At 38.6% G+C, this 21,203-nt stretch overlaps 3 protein-coding genes across 3 annotated transcripts; 2 read left to right on the top strand and 1 right to left on the bottom strand.

The window, feature by feature from the left end:
* Positions 1 to 197: 197 nt before the first annotated feature.
* On the top strand, positions 198 to 2,577 carry LOC146382304 (cytochrome b-c1 complex subunit Rieske, mitochondrial-like). The gene is made up of 2 exons (XM_084932861.1): positions 198 to 414; positions 1,859 to 2,577. Exons 1-2 carry the CDS (start codon positions 303 to 305, stop codon positions 2,467 to 2,469), a joined length of 723 nt encoding a protein of 240 aa, XP_084788987.1. The 5' UTR covers positions 198 to 302; the 3' UTR covers positions 2,470 to 2,577.
* An 846-nt stretch (positions 2,578 to 3,423) lies between these two features.
* LOC146382305 (protein C19orf12 homolog) lies at positions 3,424 to 5,801 on the bottom strand. Its single transcript, XM_084932862.1, has 3 exons — positions 5,662 to 5,801; positions 4,308 to 4,468; positions 3,424 to 4,150 (listed from the first exon to the last, which is right to left on the bottom strand). The coding sequence occupies exons 2-3, from the start codon at positions 4,465 to 4,467 to the stop codon at positions 3,885 to 3,887; spliced, it is 426 nt and encodes a 141-aa protein (XP_084788988.1). The 5' UTR covers position 4,468; positions 5,662 to 5,801; the 3' UTR covers positions 3,424 to 3,884.
* A 1,339-nt stretch (positions 5,802 to 7,140) lies between these two features.
* On the top strand, positions 7,141 to 18,768 carry uri1 (URI1 prefoldin like chaperone). Its single transcript, XM_084932864.1, has 11 exons — positions 7,141 to 7,534; positions 8,217 to 8,251; positions 14,282 to 14,360; positions 14,525 to 14,660; positions 15,749 to 15,840; positions 15,938 to 16,001; positions 16,162 to 16,357; positions 16,445 to 16,685; positions 16,771 to 16,922; positions 17,480 to 17,720; positions 18,038 to 18,768. Exons 1-11 carry the CDS (start codon positions 7,463 to 7,465, stop codon positions 18,224 to 18,226), a joined length of 1,497 nt encoding a protein of 498 aa, XP_084788990.1. The 5' UTR covers positions 7,141 to 7,462; the 3' UTR covers positions 18,227 to 18,768.
* The last annotated feature ends 2,435 nt before the right edge of the window (positions 18,769 to 21,203 follow it).

The raw sequence follows: 21,203 nt of genomic DNA on the forward strand, positions 1-21,203 counted from the left end.
AGCTGACGGAGAAAAATGCCTGTACTAAAACATTTGTGTTTAGTTTGTAGGCTTTAGGGTCAAATTATCGTAACGTGTTAATACCGACATTAAGTTGAAGAAGTCAGACAATATTTAATAACGATTTCTTTTGTAGAGGAGAAAAAGAAAGACAGTTAGGTTAATGCGGAACTTTAAAAAGAGTTCGGAGACAGTTTCCGGTACAGAAGATTAGAGTGCTACACACAAGTTTCATACCGGAGATTGTACACGCAAGGTCGTGTCCCCAACTGTGGGGTTGAGAAATCTTATCTTGGGCGAAAATGATGTCCATAACCGCTCGTCCCGGGGCTTTTCCCCCGTTTCTCCAGACAACAAAGCATGCACTAAAAACTTTGATGTCTCCGGGAGCCAAAGAAGTGGCCGTTGTTGCTGGTAAGGCCCAGTGACGAACATTATTAATGTTAGCCGGGGTTGCTAATGAGCAGCATGATGTGAGGATAAAAAACGCAGTACCGGCGTCTTAATTATTCTATAACATTTTAATGCTGTAAAATGTGAAACCTATTTTCGGAGGCTTCTTGAAAACTAATCGTAAACAACTTGCGATGGCTAGCAGGACGTTGGAAGGGTAATGGGCAATCTTTGACCTGACTGACCCGAATAGGACCCGAATAACAGCGTAGTAGAATAAGGAAAGATGACAATAGAAGGATCTAAAGAAATATAATAATATATATTTAAAGAATTCCATTTGCATGGAGGTGGTTACATAAAAGACATTTTTTAAGCCTCATACTTGCACAGTTTCCAATTTGATAAATATGAACAATGGTGCCTCGGTTCTGTAGCAAAATGTGTTTATTTTCGTTGTTTTGTCAAAATATGAAGATGTCAGCCTAGATTTCTATTATTTATTCTAGATAGACCGAACAGCCCGATGTCGTATAATTATCAGATTATCATATAATTCTAAATAAAATTTTCAAGCAGCTGTAGAGCCACAGTAAATGATTTTTTTTCCTGTTTGGCCTTTCACCATGTCAGATTTTCACTAGAATGTTATCATAGCTTCAAGAATTTACAATTGTTTAGAATATTATGTGCATTATGAACACGAGGCTTACATTTTTAGTGTCACCACTTTTTTTTTTATACCTGTGTATCAGTTGACCTAATTTGAAATTCCTTTTTCATTTCACTTCCATTTTATATGTATTGCATGCATTCATATTGAAAGGAACAGACCCTACAATATTAAAGGGAAAACCCCAACAATGAGACATGAGACAACAATGAGTATGTACAAGCATTTAGGCAAAAAAAAAAAAACAACTCAATGTAACATTAAGAAAATGGAAGAACCAGGCTCAGTGAGCAACAACTACCCACTACAAAAAAGAAGAACACAAGGAGACAGCATAAAACACAGACTGTAAGACTGAAGTGATGAAGAAGTGCTCAGTGCAACATTGCCAGTCCACCAGCATGCTGAGTCTTTGACGGCAAAACTAAGGGATGGTTTCACTTTTAGGGATCTTTTAGAACAACCATATAAAGAATTACAGTAGGTAGGTTAGTCTCAAAGTACCAAATGGCTGCAAAATTAGGACGTGTGGAATTTACAGCATGAGCTCAAAAAGTAGAAATTTAAAGATTTATTTTTGCCAAACCAAAGTCATTCAGTTTTTAGGGTCATTTGAATGCACCAGAAGTTATTGTCATTACAGTCAAATATGAATTAAGCCTCAAATTAAACAACACTTTTCTGAGTTGTTGAGTTTTTGACAGAAAATTATTATTTTGTGAGATGTTGTATAGTTTACTATCTGTTTATTTATCTCCTGCCTGTGTCTTTGAAACGTATTTGTCGCTTCAGCTCCTGGAGGAGTCCGCCTTGCACACACAGACATCAAGATTCCAGACTTTTCAGACTACCGTCGGCCTGAGGTTATGGACCCCAACAAGTCCTCCCAAGAGAGCAGTGAGGCAAGAAGGGCATTCTCTTACTTGTTCACTGGCGCTACCACTGTGGTGGGAGTTTATGCAGCCAAGACAGTCGTCACCCAGTTCATCTCCTCCATGAGCGCATCTGCTGATGTCCTGGCCTTATCCAAGATAGAGATCAAGCTGAGCGATATCCCAGAAGGCAAAAACATGACCTTCAAGTGGAGAGGAAAACCCTTGTTTGTCCGTCACCGTACAGAGAAGGAAATCGCCACAGAGCAGGCAGTGAATCTTGCAGAGCTGCGTGATCCCGAGCATGACAAGGATAGAGTGACCAACCCCAAGTGGGTCATCGTTCTTGGTGTGTGCACCCATCTGGGTTGTGTGCCCATCGCTAATGCCGGAGAGTACGGAGGCTACTACTGTCCCTGCCATGGCTCTCACTATGATGCTTCAGGACGAATCAGGAAGGGACCCGCTCCCCTTAACCTAGAGGTTCCCTACTATGAATTCCCAGATGATGAAACAGTGGTGGTGGGATAAATACAGGAGCTCTGCCTCGGTTCCTCTCTGTAATATGTATTTTCTGATGGCTCCCTGAGAGAATTGGGGTTGTGTATTTACTAATAAAGAATATTATATCCAACTCTATTATTGAAATCATGATATTTTTTTTTCAGTCTTAACTGGGGCATTTTTCAGTTCATTATGTTGATATCATAAAACAATTACACATTAATACTGGATCTTAAAAAGAACTTAATCTACTTACACAAACAATTTTTCACCACTTTATTATTGGGCCAGTGACACAACAGTAGAAAAGCAAAGACAAATAGACCAGAAGAAAGTTTTTATCAGAAATGACTAAAGCAGGAATGAAACCATGTAAAATACAGAACCAAAACACCCACAACAGGTGTATAAAACTATATTTAAACATACATATGCTTAAAAAATAACTTGATTCATTAGTGGGAATTTTAACCTGTACATACATTTAATTATCTGACAGCCAACTCTCTTATTAAGGATGTCTGGAGGCACTTCCTTAAAGGCGATTCTTCATTCAGGCTGATAAAAGGTTAATGGAGAAGGTATATGTCTATAAAATAGAGCAGAATCACAATAAAATGGAAGTTAAATGGACATCTTTTTTGAACCACTACTCCACATGCTATATGCACATATTCACACATTCTGTAGTGTATGTGTCTTATGCCTTTGAGCACTTTCATGTGAATAATAAGCACACACACACTCACACAAATGCTCATGGATGCACTAAGAGCAGCTTAGGGTTCAGTATCTTGCCCAAAGACCCCTCAACATACAGACTGGACGAGTCAGGATAAAATCACAGACCTTCAGATTACTAGAATCCTATGCCAACCCCAGCATGCTAGCTTAAGTGTGTTAGTACTAAGTTTAATAAAAGACAGATCTACAATGTTAATGCCCAGATGGATTCAATGCCAAGGAATAAAGACTGCTATGCCAAATGTCCACACTGGTTTTATTTTTTATTCAAAGTGTACAATATGCTGTACAGTTGCTGGCAAATCTGCTAAAATGTAAAAAGGCTGGTAATTGATGTAATTATATCAAATCTTTAGATTACACAGCAGAATTTTGGCTTAGTTCACAATCCTTCTTATGTAAATAAGATAGTCGACTGGACAAAATCACAACTCCATCAAACCTAAAATTCACTATGACTTAAAGCCAGACTTGATGATCGGTGCAGTTAAAGACAGAATAAATGATACAATAAATAAGTAATAATTGCACTTATCAAAATAAATTACCCAGCCATACAGCTGTTTTCATCAACATATGTAACATTTATATCATACAGAATTTAATTAAGAGTCTTTTAAGTGTCAAAAAGCAGTTCACACTCATCAGAGAACATCCTCCTCTGCATTTAGGCTTCTGTGTCACAATATTGAAAGCGACTAATCAACATAGTGCACCTCTGCCTGGAGCTCCTTGGTGATGTATCCAAGAAGAGCAGCCGTAAGCTGCTGCTTCAGAGTTGCATTGCCCATGACTAGAGCAATCAGCTGAGCCAAATCAGTCCACTCAATGTCTCCCAGGATTTCCATGAGATCCTCATAAAGCTTCTGCTTTTCCTGAGGGCTGAGCTCCATTATGATCTGTGGAAGTGGTTTGAATTGACCACTGGTCAGCCAGCAGCCCAGAAGGCCTCCAGCAGCCCCTCCTACAGAAGATCAAAATTTCAAACTTTTGAGATAAAGCAATAATGCTGATCACTCCAAAATAAACAGCTTAATTCTAATACATCAGCATTTATGATGAATCTATATGATTAGAAATGGTTCCTAAAGATAGAAGAACTGTTGCATTGTTCCACTCACCTACAGCTATGCCAAGAGGACCTCCAACCAATCCTCCAGCAAAGGCCAGCGCCCCAGCTGCTGCTGCTCCTTTCCCAGAACCTTTTACTGTGGTCTTAACTTGCTGATTGGTGGACAACTCACAACACAGCTTCATAACATCATCGATTCGTGGAGACATCCTGTGGATTAGATTTGCGATTCATAAAACAATTGCACAATTTAGACATTTTTGTTCAACATTTCAGCAACACAGGCCCATAAAAGTTGAAAGGATTTGAAATTGTGTTTTTATTTAGAAGTGTTCCCTCATAATTTATTAAATACTTTCAGTTTCACAAGATTGGGTACAACAGCAGCATTGCCAACATTTCAGCAGGTTATAATTGAAAAATAAATTCAAAATTAAACAAATGAACAAAATACCAACACAGCTTAGCTCATCTTAAATTCCACACATTACTTGCTAAACTTTAACAGTAAAACATTTAACATTTTAAATAGCAAAAATAAGAAACTTCAGACGTAATTAAATCAGTTCTCAATGAAAAAATAACATTAAGCTTAAAAATAAAACAGAACAAAGTTAAAGGTAAATATGAGACAATGAGTAGAAGTGATATAAATAGGTTAAAAAAAAATCAATGATCGGTATCTCGAAAAGCTAGGTTACAAAGGTCTTTGTTTTTAAAATGCTTTGCCTTTATGTACACTCCAGATAGGTATGCTGACGTAAACGGTCATACTTTTACCGAGCATGCGCCCTCAGATTGACTCGTGAACGCATCATTTTTATTTCACTGTTAATAAGAGTCTGACACTTTTACTAAAATCAAAAATATGTTTACTGTCAGCTATTGTACGCACTGATTTGTATAATTATATACAGAGTATTTTTAATTACAGTTAAATTCAACCATAACACCAGAGACTCTCGTCACAATAAATGGTTAAATAAACCATAATTACACATTGAAGTTTAGGAATAATAAAGTCATTAACAACTCAAACGGACTATTTGGGCTGTTGATAATTAATACATTTTGGTGAGTGTTCTTGTGTTATGAGACTTCTGGCTTAATGCAAGTTAAACTGATAGTATTATGTATCCATACAGCCGCAATTTAATCACCGTGAGCCCTTATCTCACTTCAACTGATGCTGAATTTGGCGACCTTTAATAAAAACAGTTTTTGAAAAAAACAAACAATTAACATTATGAATATTCTTCCCGCATGCTTTCGTATTGTTAAGGCGATCAAGCAATCAAAACCTTCATAACAGACTGCTCAGCTCTGTCATTTCTACAAAACTCTGTCAATTCAAATTAAAGCCATAGCTGCTTCACCATCCACAGTAAACGCTTGGCACATACCTTGCTGTCTATTCAAATCCTTATCGACATTTACTGGTCCTGTTTTTACTATGTCATTCTCATTATTTGTTGAGCTCGGCCGGGCTCCGCATGCGCCTCATGATATATGAAGCTTGCTGTATGACTCTTGTCGCAATGCCTGGTGGGAATGGCTGGGAAGTTGCATTCAAGTCCAAAAACTACAAACGTGTAAACCACATTTAGCCGAATTAAAATAGAGTGTTCAGCATAAATTTCAGCAATGTATAATATTTTTAGACTAGCCTAAATTAGTATTGTTATATTTTTCTTACAAATTGTACATTTTAACAGCGTGTGAGTTTATAAATATAGCATATATGGCAACAAGCCATTATAACGTATTCTTAACTTAAATACGTTAAAATATCATTGGACAGTTGAAAATAGTCTTTGATTTTCAGGCCAAAAAAATCTGTGTTCACTGTGCTTTAAAGGGTAAACTCTGAATTATTAGCCGTTCTTTTTTTGTAGCTTGTGTACACATTGTTTATAACTGGTGTTTCTCATATTTCCAACAGCAATTAAAAGCAACAAAAACAGACTATTTAATGCCTGCCACACAGCAAGATTGGGAGCTTAGGGATAAATCATATTGTTGTTATCATATTAAATCAAACTCATTCAACTGCCGTGTTTGATTCGGTCGTTACTTCTGATATTTTTATAGGCTTTTATGTGATGTGTGTTTAAATATTATATGTAAATTTTCGTGCAGCATCGGGAAGGTGAACATTGGGAGGTTTGCACCTGCTGCCAGTTAAATAGTGCCTGAATGTGCAAATCTGATGTGCTTGTCACTGTTTTTATATGCAGGTGGAACAACATTACCTCGCTTTAGATTGTTTACATCTGTGCAGACGTTCATATTTACCCAGAGTACACTGGGAGGAAGAACTGCATCAAGCTCGCTTCATTTGAAACCAAAACGGAAAATGCTATGTTTGACATTTAAAATAAAAGCATTAAATGAGAAAGGAAAGAGATGCATTAAATGCTAAAACTTTTGAAGTACTCGTGGAGTCATGGTAAAAATAAAGTACACACTTTTTAAATTTAATCATTTGTAGTCACAGGATGTGTGCGCCTCGCAATTATTAAGACTACCGAACTCAAGGTGTTGCAGTGGCCCAGTCGACCTTCATATCTTAACCTTCCATACGCACGCTGAATTACTTGTGTGAATCCAACACGGACTGATTTTTTAGCCTTACGAAAAACTTGCTGATGTGAAACTAGAGGATGGGCTTGAGAGTAGAAAGAAGCCACCACAAGGTGTGCACTTTGTTGTGACTGTAATTTTTACCAGATTTATTCCTATTCACTTCTGTCCACCAAAAGTATAATTGTTTTAGGTTTTTTTTCTTTAATTTTACGTTTTGTATTATTTGTTGTTGTTAATGCTAAACCAAGTATACAACCGAAGTCTTTTATTTTGAAAGTTCAGACCGGGTACCACCCTGGAATAACGGTTGAGTTCTGGGAGTTGGACGGAGGTGCATGGCGCAGCGAGAGTGACAAGGAGTATTGGCTAGTCTTCGGATATTCCGACTGTGGATATTTTTGGAAATCATGCAGAAATTCTGAAATGAGAGTGTGAGATGATATCACTTCCGAAAGTGTGGATAACTATCACTGACCCATTGATGAATACGAGCAGAACGGGTCTCAGGAATAGCTGCTGCTGCATTCATAAACACTTCTTTAGGACTCACAACAGCCCTTGAGCTTTGTTTTGGGGTCACGAAACACCAGAAATTTATTTTGTGCAAGTGGGTTGGCAATGGCTGAAAAGGGTCAAGTGGATATAGAACACCTCGGCGGAGTTATCAGGCTCCGAGAGGAGCACGAAAAGGTAATATCACCAGTTGTCGCGAAACATTTTGCTGGCTAGTATGCAACGTTAGCCAAGCCACCGTCAGCCACTGGCCACATGGTGCACCGGGGAAGGTCTTCGAACCACTTGCTGGGACTTGCTGAAGTACCTTTTACTGCAGATATACACATCTGTGCCATTATTGTTTCACTGGTTACACAAAGAGTGTTTGTTGTTTTGACTTTCAGTTTTCGAGAAGCTTCCTCCTTCTGCGCTCACATGTTCAAGTTTAAATGTTGTAGGAGGGCGTGCTCAGCTAGGTTCGTTTCTTGGCATTAAAAAAAAAAAGAATTTTATACCAGTGCTGTTTGTTTCTTTACTTTGGGAAGTAAATTTCACCTAGACACAAAAACACTGTGTTTTTATTTCATTTTTTTTGCTTCATTTTTAAATTATTAATTTTTTGACAGCTGTGTTTGTCTCGTCCTACTTCCTCGGAGTTGCTGCCTACTTCCCTGTGTGTGATGATTGTCAAACTATTATTACATATAAATTCGTGCCTCTGGGCAGTTGTGTCTGCAGCCGGGGTAAAGTAAAAGCCTCGGTGAAATGAATGTTTTATCACAGATGATTTAAATGTTTAAATTTTCCACCTGGAGACTGTGTAAGTTGCGTAGATTTATCAGCTTGATTCTTACTAAAATCATTTGTCCTGAAACAGGTGGTGAAAGACTGTGAAAGTCGGATTCAACACTGGTAAGCATGAAAGCACCAATGAACTTGAGCACAAAGTTGGTTGTTTTTAATAATGCTTGCATTAACTGAGTACACTGTGTAGGTTCTTCATGTTCTAATATTCCTTCAGTGTAGTTTTGAAGTTTACTATATCAGGTTTAGACCTCCCCATTATTTTGCCCTATTTTGCACAAACACGCTGTTATAACCAAAAATTGATTCTTTTAGGGTCATCAATACTTTCTTAATTGACAGAAAAGGTCAGTTGCTTATCAAGTTTGTGCACACCCACACAGTGATATTCTTTTATTTCCTAATGAAGTGTTTGACCTTTGCTCAGGTTCCAGCAGGCCCCATTTCACAGCACAGATTTTTGACTTTTTATTGTAGATGTTACTGTTAGTGTTGTCAACAACCCTGGAGTATTTAACAATAAACAGTGCCTGTGATGCAAAACAGCAGGTTAGTGACATGGAAACACCTTAATAGAATTTGGTTAATAAAAAAAATGATTGAAGTATTATCAGAGAAGTAACATGTCAGGGAGGGTGGCTCCATCTCATTTCTCTTACTTAATACTCATCAATCCTTGCTTGCTATGACCTGTGGGTCTACAAGGACAGACTTCACTCTGATGTGAAATCAACAAGTTTAGATTTATTTGTTTAGCACAAATTGTGTTGCAACAGCACAGCTGATTAAAAGAAAACTGGCTTATTTTATTGAATGTGCACATGCAAGTAGTTTACAAAAGGGAAACATGCAGAGATGCTGTATATGGACAAAAATACTGGGCCACTTACACATTACACTACGGGAGCTGCTCAGCCATAGAAACCTGTGCCATGAAGCTCCGAATGCACAGCTTTTGTGCTGATCTTAATGCCAGAGGAGGACTGTAGCTGCTGAGTCGGCAGAGTGATGACGACTTTTGTCTACTATGCGCTTCATTACTCAGTGTCCTCGCTCTGAAACTTTACATGGTCTGCCACTTTGGTTCCCGAATGCTTTTACTCTAGTAGGAAAGACATTTATTGACAGTATCACGCTTGAATTCAGTGAAGTCTTTGGAAAGACCAGTTCTTTCACAAATGTTTGTAAATGCATGTTTAGGTGATGGATTGTAAGTACTTGAATTCAAAGATTTAAAGGTGTGTCCCAGTATTTAAGTGTATATAGTACATTTCACATTGCAATTTGTCTTATTTATTCAGTGGCAGTAGTCTGTTTTTGTGCCTTGTTATACTACAGGCATTGTAAGCAGACATAGATTAGCAGAGCTGCTAATAAAAAAAGATGCTGAAAGTATTGCTGCATTTAAAGGAATTGGCATGTGGTGTATGCACAGAGAGACATTAAGAGATAGTAGAGCTCTTAACAGACAGATAAAAACACCTGTGTGAGTGGACCATGACTGTGTAGGGGCTTCACTACAGGGTAGATTTGCTACAGTAAGTGCATTTCCATTGATTCTAAGTAGGGGGGGGGGGTTAGCATCAGTGTTTTAAGTGTTATTGATTAAAATAAGAAAAGTGCATGTAGGTTTTGTGTTATTACATTTATTTTGCATTATGTGTAAAATGAAAGAGAGTACTTATCAGTAAAAGGGCGATAAAACATTTTCTTTATAACAGATGTGTAAACATTGTCCTGTAAGTCTCGACAGACTCACACAGGTGATTTCATTTCCACTGACTAGGGCTTTTAAGACTATATGGGCGTGCATAGAGTGTGATAAATATCTACCTCATGCTCCTATTAGCATTCACGGACCTGATGTGAGATAAATCCCCTTTTTGTTATTATTGATACATTAATCCAGTCCAGTTACACACTATTCAGTGTAGTTTCTCTCATGTTTCTTTTACACAAGGGTCCCAAATTAAAAACAAAAAAAGTAAGTAAATTCAAAAGAAGAAGCAGAAAAATATCTTAAAATATGCTGAGGCCACTGTATTGCACTGTGAATCTAAAGGTCCCCTCTCAATGTCTTTATTTATTTTTAAATTCGCCCCTGCTCAAAATACTCTTTCTATCCTTCCAACACAGTGAGTGAAGTGTATGTGAGTGATCTAAAATAATAGACAGTGTACAAGAGAGGTGAAGAATAGAGTACAGACAGGGTGGAGTGGATAGAGATGAGTGCCAGGGGTGATTTGACAAATGGATAGAAGAACGAGGGAAAGGGAAGGCTTACAAGATGGTAGTGAGACCTGCTGTGATGTATGGTTTAGAGGTGTTGCTACTGATAAAAAGACAGGGGGTAGAGCTGGAGGTGACAGAGTTGAAGATGCTCAGATTTCTGTTGGGAGTGACCAATAGGGATAGAGATTAGGATATTGGCAGGACAGCTTAGGAGACAAAGCTAGAGGTGTAAGATTGAGATGGTTTGGACATGTGTAGAGGAGAGATGGTTGGTATTTTGGAGCTGCCAGGCAGAAAGGAAAGAGGAAGACTGAAGAGTAAAGTCATGGATACAGTGAAGGAGGATATGTGTATAAGAGTTGGAGGTAGATGATCTGCTGTGGTGGCCCCTTAAAGGAGCACGCAGTAGAAGATTTATGATGAAATTCACACAGTTTGGCTTTTTTAATCATAGCTTTAATCTGTACACTACCATGGTGGTTTTTAAGTCAAGCGGTCAGTTGTTTTTATTTAATTGCTTAAGATTTGCAACCATTTTTATACACACTCCCCCATTTTCAGAGGCTTAAAACTATTTGCACAAGCAAACACAGGGCTCTAGACTAACTTTTTGCCATGGGCGTACCGGTACGCCTAACTTTAAAAAGTTAGGCGTACCGGCACAAAAGTTAGGCGCACACAAATTTTATAATAATTTATATAATATAATGTGTTTTTCTGGATACACTGTGCTTTTTCAGCATTCAAAGATTGATGACACCGTGTCAGAGCACTGACTATGAATTTCAGAACGATCAGGCCTTAACTTAACAGAAAAGTTAGCAATAGTTCTTTTCCTATTACAGCTACATCCACTTCTGTCGTGCCTAGGCTGCTCACTAGGGCTGGGTATCATCACTGATTTCTATAATCCATTCGATTCCGGTTTTCAAAGTCCCGATTCGATTCAACTTAGCCTCAGACAGTCAGAAATATTATAATTCTGATCATTTATCAGTACTGACTTCATCAGAATTGTGAACATCACAGCAGATGCCTTTGTGTGAAAGTAACTGAGAATAAAACACAGAAAAATATGAAGGAGATTTTCCTGGTCTGGCTTTTTATAGCAGATAACCTTAAAAATATTCTACAATGTTCTGCATATAAAGTTTAAATTTCTTCAGTATTGAACAACAGAAAAATAGGCTTTCTTGTCCGAGGTCATTTAAGTGAAAAAAAGAAAAGAAAAAGAAAAAGACAGCAGCCGACAGCGCTGTAAACAACGGTAGACTGGTGGGTAATAAGCGAATGAATAATACAGAAAACAGAGATTGGAGACGGGAAACTGTTCTTGAAGTACAGAGAGAGATAGAGAGAGCTAGCTGTGCATGGAGTGTGATTTTAATAGTCGTGGAAGCAAAACAGCAAAATTCATGACGACATTGATCAAATGTGAAGCGCAGTTTGCTGCTTCTTTTGCTGCTGGCTCGGAGAATTTTGGTTGGAGAGAGACAAAACCTGCAGCTCAGAATCAGCGCAAGAAGACGTAATCACAGCGCGGACCGGAATGCATCAGAATCACTAAGCTCCAACAGCGTGTCCGTCTACGGGCCGTCGGGTGAGAAAGCCGAGAAAGACAAAGTTGATTCTGATGCGTCGGTTCCGCTCCGTGTTTACGTCTTTGTGTGGAATCCGTGTACCTGCTCTCATTTACTGTTTGGTTGTTGTTGAAATGGTTTTGTGAGCTTTAATCTGAGAATCTGGCGTTTCTGGCAAAACACAGTTATATTTAAAAGTCGATTCAGGATTTAATGAATTGATATCGCTTTATTCAAGCTACTCACCTCCCACTTCCACCTGCACTTTCAACTGGACCACGGCCAATCAGAGAGGTCCCGCCTCTTACTATCTCTGATTGGTTTAGTCCACGATAGGGGCAAAATGTGTGTCTGTTGTTGACCACAGGGAAGGTTGCAATTTTTTTTTTTTTCGCTACCCGAACAGTTGGTCGCACAGGTGCAACCAAATATTTTGTTTTTTAGTCGCACCACTGAAAAATTTGGTCGCATTTGCGACCAAATTGGTCGCACTCTAGAGCCCTGAAACATACTTGTAAATATAAGGATCTTTTTAAATACTTGAATTAAAAAATCCTTTCCAGTCAATGTCTGTAGAAGGACATCATAAAGTGCTGCTCGGTTTTCATGCAGCCACCTTCATTTGCTGCTGCTTGTTTGTTTTTTGAGGGTCTCTCCACCCTCAGTTTTCTGTTCAGTTTTTGAAAAACAGGATCTGTTGGGACGAGATCAGGTGACCGACTTGGTCACTGAAGAATATCCCATCTCTTTACTTTGATAAACTCTTGGGTTGCTTTTGCAGTTTGCTTTGGATCATTATCTGTTTGCAGTGTGAAGCACCTTCGGATCAGCATTTGGTTGAGTCTGAACAGAGAGTATAGCTCTGTACACTTCACAGTATGTACTTCTGTCAGTAGTGACATCATCAGTAAACACTCCTAGCCCAGTTTCACTGGCAGCCATATGTGCCCGTGCTATAACATTGTCTTCACCACGTTTGAGAGACGATGTCGTGTTCTTCAGCTCATGGGCTGTTTCTCTCCTCCTCCATACCTTTTGCTTTCTATCATTGTGGTACAAGTTAATCGTGGTTTCATTGGTTCAGATATTTTTTTTTTTTTTTCAAGAACTTGCAGGGGCTTTCACATGTTTTCTCTAACGTGTAATCTGACCTTTTTGTAGGCCAGATTACATAGGTTCATTTTGTTTGTTTCCCAAGAAGTAGATTCTGTTTTAAATCATTCATTCAAGTGACTTCTTTAGTCTCAGCTGACTGCAGGTTTCCCCACCCTTATAAACAGTACCTTTGAACAATGACTGAAACTAGCACCACTGACGAACAATAGGCTGTGAGGCCAGCTTCTTGATCATTGTTTGTTTGTTTGTTTCTTAACCATAATAATGGCCTTCATTCATCAACATCTCCTCCAGTAAACAGCTACTAAATCCAAATTAAAAGCTTATAATCGACTAAAGATCTTTTATCTGTATTACTTGTCATGACATAAGGGAACAGGCTTCACCTGACAGTCAGTTTGCTTGTCAGTTAATCCAACTGCTTGGAAACCAACAACTTATGGATGTAACTGCATGCAAAGTTCATAAATATAAAATTCATAAATCCTACTGAAAATGCATTACAAAAGCTACAAAAAAGTACTGTTGCCTCCATTGCTGTAGCTGTTTACTAATTGGATTTTAAAGTGTTCATTAAAAAGTTTGGTTTCAAACGTTTGATTGCAAGAGGAGAGTGTAAAGGAGAAAATACTCTTCCAACAGATGACTGGAGTAAGGGATTTATTACCCAGTATGAGGGGGCTGTTGGCAGCACTGTGCTTTCAAATGGGAATATAACACTTGCTGTAAAAGGCATTGGAAGCTGAGCCTAATTCAGTAGTTTATGTTGGGGATGCTGTCATAAAGCTTTGGTAGCTGTGGTCCATTTACAAAGTGGTCAAGTGATTTTTGTTGAGGGGATATTTTGTTTCTGTTGTCTTTATTGTATAAATATGATAAGAAATTTTAATTAGCTGGTCCTTTTTCTTTTTTCCTTCTTTCTTTCTTTTTTGGTCAGTTTCTCTTCCTATAATTCCTAAGGTTTTACAATGCCCAGCAAAAAATAAGTAATAAGAATAAGTAAATAAAAAAACAGTGACATCTTGAGGCTACTTTAGCTGCTATGCCACATTTGCCTTCCCCAAATGGAAAACAGGCGCTCCCCCTTTACTCCATTGTTTGCTTCCCATTGTTTAAATTTTGACTTATCCCAACATATGACAAACATACCAAATTAGACAGGATGTTTTCAGAGAGCTGTGGTTTCATTGGAGAAACCTTTTGTTTGCAGGAAGAAGGTGTCGGGTGACTATGAAGCCCTGAATGACCGCCTCAAAACTCTGCCAGATCAACTGTCATATGACATCATGGTGAGTGATGACCTTGTTTAAAATACAGAGGAAAGGAGAGAATTCTAAAATACACAAAAGTTCACTCCTATATACGTTTTACTCCTTTATTTACGTTTGCTCTACCTGTTTGATTTGACCTGTTTCCCTTTTTTTTTTTACGCTCTGTATTTCCACACGTGCAGGTACCATTTGGCCCTTTGGCCTTTATGCCCGGAAAACTGGTACACACCAACGAGATCACAGTGTTGCTGGGTGATAACTGGTTCGCCAAGTGCTCTGCCAAGCAAGCTCAAAAAATTGTTGATCACAGGATGAAATGTGAGTATTTTCCTTAAACTATGTTTTTTACTTCTCACTGAATACTTACCGCGTGACATTAACATAATCTGTTAGTGCTGCTTTTCATCCAGCAGAGGGCGCAAGTGCATCATATCAACATAGCTCGTCTGAGCAGATCCTTGAAGGAAAAACTTTAAACCGTGTACCGATTCACCACAGCAGTCATACGTATGCAAAGATGCTACAGCTGTTGGACGTCTGTCATAGCAGGTTGCCGACACATTCGACGTGCCTTTATTTCAATGTGCAGTGTTTGCAGGGCTCATGAACTGTGCAGCTTTTGCATTCATTCAGGTCACCGCTGTCGCTGCTTAGGCTGTGAACCGTGGGATAACAGCTCCTACCTGTTCCTCTTTTCTGTGGTCAAATCGGGCCCTGTTACCGCAGCGGCTTTGTTCGATCTCACATCAGTTGTGTGCAGCTTTGCTTCCCTGTGTGTGTTAACCCCGCTGCTCATTTCTAGCTCTGAAAATCTCATATCAAGTCAAATGGGCCCAAGTAACGATCTCTGATGTGAACATTATTAGAATGTTTAGTGAAGCAGAAATGTGCTGCCACAGCCCCATCCGCAGCGCCACCCCCAACCCCCCCGCTCTCGTCCTCCCCCATCTCCTGACCCTGCCCACCCTGCTATTACAGAGCTAAGTGCTGTAATACAAACATAGCTAGCTGAAATGTGTCAGACAGCGGCTGAGTTGTCAGGCCTTCTGTGTTTGACCTTTCCTCACTTCCAGTTGATGCACTGACTGGAGGGGCTCCCGATTGCCATGGAAACAAGGGCCCTCTGCTGCTATTAGTGAAAGGGCTTAATTGTTGTGAAGATTTAATGATCCGGAGTAGTATTCAGGGCAGAAGATATTATCAACTGTTTGTGTCATCATTTTTCATTTTTTTTCTTGTTTAGGATTTTAACTCTTTACAAGCTGGTTGTCTTTTTTCTTTTTTTCTTTTTGAAGCGTTTCATTGAAATCTGCCTGCTGTCTCTGTGTCTTTTTTCGGCACATGTGGCTTTGTCAGTTTGCCCTCCTAAGTGCACAGTTTAATGAAAATGCATCTGCTGTCTACAGATGTGAAGAATGAACTAGATGGCCTGTCCAAGACGATAAAAAACTTTGAAGCCAGAGTTGGGTTTGCGAAGGATTTGGAAACCATCTCTGCTGTATGTTGCATTACCAACAAGTTGTCTCACACATAAGTTATTGTGCAAGTCATAAACGGGGGCAAAAACATTAACTGTAGTGTTCTTGTTCTTTTAGAGTAAAGGCGACTATGTTGACATCAGAGAGGAGGTTGGAAACAATGACTCTGTTGTCACCAAAGGTATCTTTGTCAGCCTTTCTTCTGACCTCATTTCACTTGTGCATCATGGCCGTAGAGAAAGCAGTGTAGCTTTTCACCTATTGCTTAATTCTACACCAGAATTAAATTCATATGTAGTCGTGAATAGTTTAAAGGTTTCTTTTTCTGTACGCTTTAACAGGAAAGCAAAGAACGGCTCACAAGCCAAACTCTAAGCCCAAGCAGGATGTGTTTTTTGATTTTAAAGAAGAGGATGAGGAGAATGAGGAGGAAAGCAGAGATAGTGGAAGCAGGAAATGCATTATGACTGAGGAGGAGCTATGGGCTAGATTGGATGAACTCGAGAAGCTGGAGGAACTACAAGATGAGCAGGACAAGTAAGTCTGTTTTTGTATGAGGATCAATAATCCTGCTCTTTCTTTGTTCTTTTTCAAAGTTAGATGTTTTGGTTTTTTTCCCTTCAGATTATCTGATAATGGAGACATGAATGGTGAGGACACATCATCCTCTTCCTCAGAAGAGGAGAAAGATGCAGATGCTGCGACTCCAGTAAATGGGCTGAGTTTGAAGCCAGGTTGGAGCGCGCTGCCTTCCAGCACAGCACCACTCAGACAGGACAGGAAAGAGGAAGAAGACTTTGAGGAGGAAGAGGAAGCCAACTGTTTGCCTACTATCTACTTTTCTCACACAGTCGAACCCAAGAAGGTTAGAGCAATGAATAAGTTAGAACATCTGTAAGTCTTCTGTGAGTTTTCTCTTCATCTTTCCATGTGTCTGCCTTTTGCATCAGGTGAGAATAAATACAGGCAAAAACACCACACTGAAGTTTAGTGAAAGGAAAGAGCAGAAGGAACACTCGAAGAGGAAAAAGAAAAATGGCCACAGCAATGGACATGCTCATCACGAACTTCACAAAATCACAACACCAGCAGACATTTACAGGTAAAAATATTGCAGTTAGACTTAATGAACAAATGAATTTTGCATGTCTAAAATTGAAATTTGGCCATAAACAGATTCTGGTTTGAAGTATGGAAAAAAATTGGCCACATTGTATTTTCAGTCCCATTACCACACGTGTATAAAATCAAGCAATACAAACCAGTGAAGAAATGGGTCGCTCTAAAGCGCTCACTGATTTTGAGTGCTGTAATAGGTTTGGGGAAATTTCTTCCCTCTCTTCCTGATCAGCTGCTAGTGGCATTACTGCAAAGTAGAAGCACTGAGGAGCTACACCAACTCAGTCACTGTTATCTCAATAACTGAATGCTGACATTGAGAGCATATTCATAGTTGGCAACGCTGACTCAGTAACGATGGAGTTATAAACCTGCTTTTGCATTAACATCAGCAAAAATAACGTGTCCCAGGAACTTTTGAGCAACTTCTGTGGATGTAACATTTTGGTGGCCCAGTACTTTTTTTTCCATATACTTCATGTTTAGCTGCTTTGACTGGTGAAACTGGACGCTTACTTTGTTTTTGTTTTTTTTAATCAGGTTGTTTGTAGATGTGAAAAATGGGGAACCCATACCTAGGAAGTCCATACTGAAGTCACGCAGTCGAGAGAACAGCGTGTGCAGCGACACAAGTGAGAGCAGCGCGGCAGACTTTGAAGAGCGCAGAATTATGGGACGCAGCTTCAGTCACGACGAAGCAACGCACAGTGACACCAGCGATGGCATCACAGAAGAGGACAGTCCCACAGCAGTGTTGCTGCAACCTCCCAGCAGATTTGAGGTGAAAGAGAAGAGTAAATGTAACATTTAGAAAAGTTTCAGCATTGAGTTTGTTGTTTTTACACTCATTTCGATTAAATGTATGGTCTGCATGATTCAAAGTTACTGCACTTGTGTTATTTCTTTTTAAGTAGTGTCCCAGCTTTGGAAAGAGCTTTAAGTTGGTTTAGTATTTGTTACCTGAACACGTTTCTTTGTATAGTTCTTAATCTCATTTTGGTGTGAAAGATTCTGCAATATATCCGAGCACAAATATATGAAAGTGTGACACAACATCAGTTTCCTTTCTGTTATTTCTTTTTTATTTCTCTTTCTCAGGCTTTTTCAGGTACAGTTATAGAAAAGGATCCAATGCCCTCAGCTGTCCCTCATCTGACCATCTCTCCACCAGCTCTGCCAACAATACTGGAGAGGAAACAGGAGGAGGTGGCGCCTGATGTTGCCCCACCCCAGCAAGCCCCAAAGAGGGTGTCAAAGTTCAAAGCTGCCCGATTGCAGCAGAAGTGACTGTTAAGAGGCAAATATTCAGCTTTTACATGAACATCTTTTGTGAAGCCTTTGTTTCTCTCTGGTAACTGAACAAAAAACAAACCACATGCTCATTTCTTTGCACGCCTTTCATCCACTGATTTCTGTTTCTGTCTGTGAAGTAGAACACTTAACAAATCAGCCTTTGCATAACACTGCTTTTTTACAGTTTATTGCAGCCTCTTTTGCTTATCTGCTTTAAAAGACATTCTTCTTTTAGTCTTGTTTAAGGCATTTGCAGTCTGTCATACGTTTACCTGTCTTCTCTTCTGTTGATCTGTGAAATCGCCGGGTTAACTCCGACTGTAGGCTTTGCCACATAAGATGAGTTGCCTTTTTTGTTTGTTTGTTTGTTTTCCCCCAGTATTGATTATTAAACAGAATCAGGTCTCGTTAGCTCTCATTTTACCCTCTCTTGACCTGTCCTACTGAATGTATGTATTCCTTTGTGACAAGCTTTATGTAAAACAGAAAAAAATATTGATGGAAAGTAAAAGAAAAATAAATGATTTTGACTACAAGTCTTGATTTCTTTGTTCCATAAGAGAAAATAATTCTTACTCTCCTACACAAGGAGATGGATCTATATTTCATTTATGGTCTGCTGACAGGGCTTTATTGTGTTTCTCAATATCTTATACCAAAACGTTTTTCTCCAGTTCTGGTTGCACACAGCACAGTAATAATGGGTAATAATATTTTAGTTTTTTTAATTTTTTGCCTGATGCTTAGTGTAAATAGTTTCAGTCTTTAAATAGCTGTTACTAGACGCTGAGATAAGGCTTTTATGAATTATTGTTACTCCTAGTGAATTTCCTGTTATGCAGTGGAATTAGAAGAGCTAAGTAAAGCACCATCCGCCATCGAACTTTCTAAGGCAGCAATAATGCTTCATCAAATCTGGAAGTAAATTAAAAGCAAAATGGCTCCTCCTGTTAGTAAAAACTCAAGTCCTAAAGGAAGAGAAAGAATTCCCAAGACAAACAAATCGAGGATGTTTTGGGTGCAACACCAACATTTCACTGCTAAAGACCAGAAGCAAGTATTATTTACAGATCAAAGTCAGAAGTTCATGGTTGCATTAAATGTGCTTAGAAGGATAAACTGTAAAACCACTGCATGAATGTTGAGAAACAGAGAACAGTGAGTGAAACAGACGATTCAAGGAATAAAATATGAGACGTATTTTGCAAGTTGTTTCCTAAAACAAAATATTCATTTGTTGTATTTTATATTTTTTTAATGTATTTTTTTTTACATAAATGGCCTATTTGAAAAATAACTGCTTAATAAATACATTATAAATTGTGCTCTTTTAAGTAACAATCACGTAACCTTCAAAACTAAGTAACAGTTTCCTGTGACTCTACTTACAGTTTCAAAACAATCATAGGAAAAATCCAGAAGGGCCTTTTTTTCTTTTTTTTTTTAGCTGGATGAAGCTGGGGGGGAGGTGTTCCTGTTTTTAGTGGCCTAAAAGGTCAAAATGCTGAACTCAACTGAGCACCTATTGATTACTAGCACAGCAGCGGATGCACATGCACTTCATCTACACTGAAATGCAGCTTTAATTAAAGCTATGATTTTTGAATTAAAAACTCTATCACTCCCCTTTTAGTTTAATGGTGGGAGTGTATGTCTCTGATAAGAAGCTTTGAAACAGGTCCAGAGGTGACACCCCTCACCCTCCTCCCTTCCAGGATTATTCCTCCAATATGAAAATCCAGGTAGCATGAGACAGATTAGGCAATGCTTAACATGCTAGAGTTGTGTTGGTGAGACACAGATCAATGGTCTTATGTAGGTTAAGCTGCGTAGGTATATGCTGGAACTACATTTCAAAGAAAACTTGCATACAATCTATGTAATGAGCTGGAACACACTCAAGATCTACATTTCAGGGATTATGAGGGATTTTAAGAGTTGTATGATTAGGGATTCAGCAGGTATTGTTGTCCAGACAGGTGCTTGGGTCTGAGAGGGGGAGCTTTTAGTTCCAAATGACAGAAGAATGGATTAAACAGCAGCCAGTGTATCTGCTTCACTGCTATTTGAACATATGTTATGAAATATCCAACGGTCTTGTACTTGGATCATTTACACTCACTGCCTATAAGAGCAACTGGTTTCTGTTCCTCGCTTTTTCCACTAATGAGGCTCAGGTGGAAATCACAGGAGAGAAACAAATGTCCAGGAACAGCTTTGTGATATGATCTTTGCGCTGCTCTTTCGATCCTTAATCTCTTAAATCCTCTGAAATGTCATTTTTTGTTTGCTTTAGTTTGCTTTGTGTGTGTTATTAAAGCCTATATATTCATAAATAAAATCAATGGGACGACTACAGCAGCATATTATAGAACTGTTAGAGCTGAAATAATTTGTCAATAATTTATAAACCGATTGAGAGAAAATGAGAAACCTGTAACATGTTACCAACTAGTTATCAGTGTGAGCTTGTCTTATATTGATAAATTCAGTACCTTTAAGTTTTGGCCAGAAAATGTAAAAAATTAAAGATAAAAAAAAAAATCACTTTCCCCACTGAAAAACAAACAGTGGTTACGGCCTTAATGATGATAAAAATCAATGCATAGAAAACACCTACATCTACAACTAAATGAAGAACCCAAGGACCTGTTGATGTCTATCTATCTATCTATCTATCTATCTATCTATCTATCTATCTATCTATCTATCTATCTATCTATCTATCTATCTATATAGGTGTATAGGTGACTAGTGTGATGTTCCAAAAGATTACATTTTTGATAGTAAGCTCCACTTTGTCTCCACTTTTTTTTTCTTTTATGACCTTTTTTTTTTTATCTGTCTAAAGATAGATAAAAAAGATAGATAGATAGATAGATAGATAGATATTCTCTTATCTATATGTTTGCATTAGAAGCAAGATGGCAAGATTTTCTTTTCCTTTTTGGAGAATACTGAATGTCAGGCG

Source organism: Perissodus microlepis, chromosome 7 (genome assembly GCF_051167445.1).
Source record: "Perissodus microlepis isolate ML-2025 ecotype Zambia chromosome 7, ASM5116744v1, whole genome shotgun sequence".
Taxonomy (NCBI): domain Eukaryota; kingdom Metazoa; phylum Chordata; class Actinopteri; order Cichliformes; family Cichlidae; genus Perissodus; species Perissodus microlepis.

What these genes read in the sequence shown, in the direction of transcription:
- LOC146382304 (XM_084932861.1), top strand. Translation starts at nt 303, where the DNA reads ATGATGTCCATAACCGCTCGTCCCGGGGCTTTTCCCCCGTTTCTCCAG. An exon ending in AGAAGTGGCCGTTGTTGCTG is followed by an intron (nt 415 to 1,858) that starts GTAAGGCCCAGT and finishes TTGTCGCTTCAG; the next exon opens with CTCCTGGAGGAGTCCGCCTT.
- LOC146382305 (XM_084932862.1), bottom strand. Translation starts at nt 4,467, where the DNA reads ATGTCTCCACGAATCGATGATGTTATGAAGCTGTGTTGTGAGTTGTCC. An exon ending in TCCTCTTGGCATAGCTGTAG is followed by an intron (nt 4,151 to 4,307) that starts GTGAGTGGAACA and finishes GATCTTCTGTAG; the next exon opens with GAGGGGCTGCTGGAGGCCTT.
- uri1 (XM_084932864.1), top strand. Translation starts at nt 7,463, where the DNA reads ATGGCTGAAAAGGGTCAAGTGGATATAGAACACCTCGGCGGAGTTATC. An exon ending in GAAAGTCGGATTCAACACTG is followed by an intron (nt 8,252 to 14,281) that starts GTAAGCATGAAA and finishes TTTTGTTTGCAG; the next exon opens with GAAGAAGGTGTCGGGTGACT. An exon ending in CTACAAGATGAGCAGGACAA is followed by an intron (nt 16,358 to 16,444) that starts GTAAGTCTGTTT and finishes TTTTCCCTTCAG; the next exon opens with ATTATCTGATAATGGAGACA.